At 39.8% G+C, this 3,132-nt stretch overlaps 1 protein-coding gene across 3 annotated transcripts in view; it reads right to left on the reverse strand.

Annotated features, from left to right (window-relative positions):
• The window catches only part of pomgnt1 (protein O-linked mannose N-acetylglucosaminyltransferase 1 (beta 1,2-)), a 72,003-nt gene that overhangs the window by 31,581 nt on the left and 37,290 nt on the right, over window positions 1-3,132 (reverse strand). For all 3 annotated transcript variants that reach the window (XM_043699155.1, XM_043699154.1, XM_043699156.1), the window contains exon 10: window positions 1,754-1,829. In XM_043699155.1, coding sequence (XP_043555090.1) covers window positions 1,754-1,829 — 76 coding nt within the window. The remainder of the gene's footprint in view (window positions 1-1,753; window positions 1,830-3,132) is intronic.

A 3,132-nucleotide genomic window follows, 5' to 3' on the forward strand; every position in this document is an offset into this window, starting at 1 on the left:
ACTGGCCACCCGGGTGTTTTCCAATCTTCCTGGTGGTGGAAATTGAATAAAGATTGGTGCACTTTGTGTCTTTCACTGTGTCTCACACCTGCACACACACACCATGGGTGATGGGGATAAAATAAGCACTACCGCACTTAGGTGGTAGTGTGGGGAGAAAAAAAAGAAGAAAAAAAGACAAAAAAAAAATAAAAGCAAAGAGGTGCTCCTGCAGCTGTACAGGGCCCTGGTGAGACCACACCTGGAGTACTGTGTGCAGCTCTGGTCTCCAAATTTAAGGAAAAACATTCTGGCTATTGAGGGAGCGCAGTGTAGGTTCACGAGGTCAATTCCTGGAATGGCGGGATTACCTTACACAAAGACTGAAGCGACTGGGCTTGTATACCCTTGAGGAGAAAGTGAGGTCTGCAGATGCTGGAGATCAGAGCTGAAAATGTGTTGCTGGAACAGCGCAGCAGGTCAGGCAGCATCCAGGGAACAGGAGAATCGACGTTTCGGGCATAAGCCCTTCTTCAGGAATGTATACCCTTGAGTTTAGAAGACTGAGAGGGGATCTGATTGAGACATATAAGATTATGAAAGGATTGGACACTCTGGCAGCAGAAACATGTTTCCGCTGATGGGTGAGTGCCGAACCAGAGGACACAGCTTAAAAATACAGGGTAGACCATTTAGGACAGAGATGAGGAGAAACTTCTTCACCCAGAGAGTGGTGGCTGTGTGGAATGCTCTGCCCCAGAGGGCAGTGGAGGCCCAGTCTCTGGATTCATTTAAGAAAGAGTTGGATAGAGCTCTCAAAGATAGTGGAATCAAGAGTTATGGAGATAAGGCAGGAAGAGGATACTGATTAGGAATGATCAGCCATGATCATATTGAATGGCGGTGCAGGCTCGAAAGGCTGAATGGCCTACTCCTGCACCTATTGTCTATTGTCAGTATGAGGCCATCATAATATAGCAGGCTTGACAGAATAGCTTTCTTTTCTCTCCTGCCCCCTTGTATGCTTGAATAGCCCAACAGTCCAGAAATAAGTGTGATTTGAAAGAACGCTGATCTTTGTCTCTCCCTCCTGTTAGCTGTTGGCCAGGATATCAACATCCAAGCACTTTCCAAAGAACAGGAAAGCAAGTAGAAATGTTTGTAGGTCTATCATAAGTCATTCTCTGTTAAATAGAGTCATAGAGATGTACAGCATGGAAAGAGACCCTTCGGTCCAACCAGTTATCCCAACCCAGTCTAGTCCCACCTGCCAGCACCCAGCCCATATCCCTCTAAACCCTTCCTATTCATATACCCATCTAAATGCCTCATAAATGTTGCAATTGTACCAGCCTCCACCACTTCCTCTGGCAGCTCATTCCATACACCGACCAAAAAAAAAGGTACAAAAACATGAATAATATTTGTGGAGACACTATGAACTACACATTGAGGAAATAGCTCTGGATTAGAGGAGATACAAATACCTGTTTGCCAAACAGGAACAAACAAATATTCAATTTTTAACCCATGGGTTTATCCTTCCAAATAGGATTCAAATCATATAGTTTCATTGATGTGACAAACTATATGATGATTTTGTTTTATTTGTATTTTCACCTAACAGATTAAGTGTAATAATAGTTATCTTCTACAATGTCACCCAAATCACTATTACAGATAATTTAGCCCAGTTATAACACAGTTATTTCACGTTTAGTAATAGGATTTGCTTTTTGTACAGATAAGTTTTAAAAATCTAATAACATCTCACCTCATAGTAACCATCTATGAAGACAACAATCATTTCTGGGTTCACACCCTGAGCAGACAGCAGTGAACGCAACATTCTGCAGGAAAATAAATGTTGGATTCCAGACTGGTTATTAATGCTTATCAGCTCTTCATTAGGTCAGTAAATAAATTATTTATAGGCATATAAAGAGATCAATAAATGGAAAATTATTTCTTACCATTTACTTCGACCCATTGAAGTTTACAGCACAAAAGGCAAACATCTGTGCCTGGCTTTCCACCAAAACAATGCATAAAAACTCCCATTTCCCTGAATCTTCCTTCTAATGCAAATTGTTATTTTCCCTTAAAAAGTAATAATCTCTGCCTCAACTTCCCATGCCAAAGCATTCAGAGCTGCATACAGAAAATTATTACAGCAATTTTAACTTGATGACCCCTGATATTTGAATCCAAAGTGGGGAAAATTGTTCTTCCCAATCCACCCCCATTAAAATATTCAGTATAAAATCTTACTAAATTGCCTTTTTGCCTCCTAATTAGAGGCAATTATTTCCAGATTACTTATTCAGATACCATTTTGATGAATAGATCTTGTAGTTTTCTGAGAATCACGATGAAAGCAGAACTTTAATAAACATTGTTTACACAAGTCTTTGCTCAGGCACCCTTGTAGAATTCTATGCAATATCCACAAGTACTCTGGGTACAAAGGATTCTAATTATATTAGTGATGTGACAAATAAGACGATGGCTTTATTTCCATTTGCTTTTGCACATAACAATCTAGGTGGACAATTTGTGTATGCTTTAGACAGTCTCAGTCATTTTGGAATTTTTCAATTGCACAAATGATTTTTATTTCTTTATCAGATCCTATGTTTACTATTGTGCTTGATTTCAAAACAAAGAGAACACTTTTCTTGCAATATACAGCCAACGTCATATCCATGTTCCAGTGACAATGCCAACTAAGCTCACAATGCTGTTTGGAAGTTGTAATGCATCCCCAAGAAGAGAAAGATTATCCGGGGAGGGATTAGACAGCCATGGCTGACAAAGGAAGTCAGGAAATCTATCAAAGAAAAAGAGAAATCCTATAAAGTGGCCAAGAGCACTGGGAAATCAGAAGATTGGGAAGGTTACAAAAACAAACAGAGGATAACAAAGAGAGAAATAAGGAAGGAGAGGATCAAATATGAAGGTAGGCTAGCCAGTAATATTAGAAATGATAGTAAAAGTTTCTTTCAATACATAAGAAACAAACGACAGGCAAAAGTAGACATTGGGCCACTTCAAACTGATGCTGGATGCCTAGTGATGGGAGATAAGGAAATAGCAGGAGAACTTAACAAGTACTTTGCGTCAGTCTTCACAGTGGAAGACAGGAGTAATATC

The sequence above is a fragment of the Chiloscyllium plagiosum genome, chromosome 11 (genome assembly GCF_004010195.1).
Source record: "Chiloscyllium plagiosum isolate BGI_BamShark_2017 chromosome 11, ASM401019v2, whole genome shotgun sequence".
Classification (NCBI taxonomy): domain Eukaryota; kingdom Metazoa; phylum Chordata; class Chondrichthyes; order Orectolobiformes; family Hemiscylliidae; genus Chiloscyllium; species Chiloscyllium plagiosum.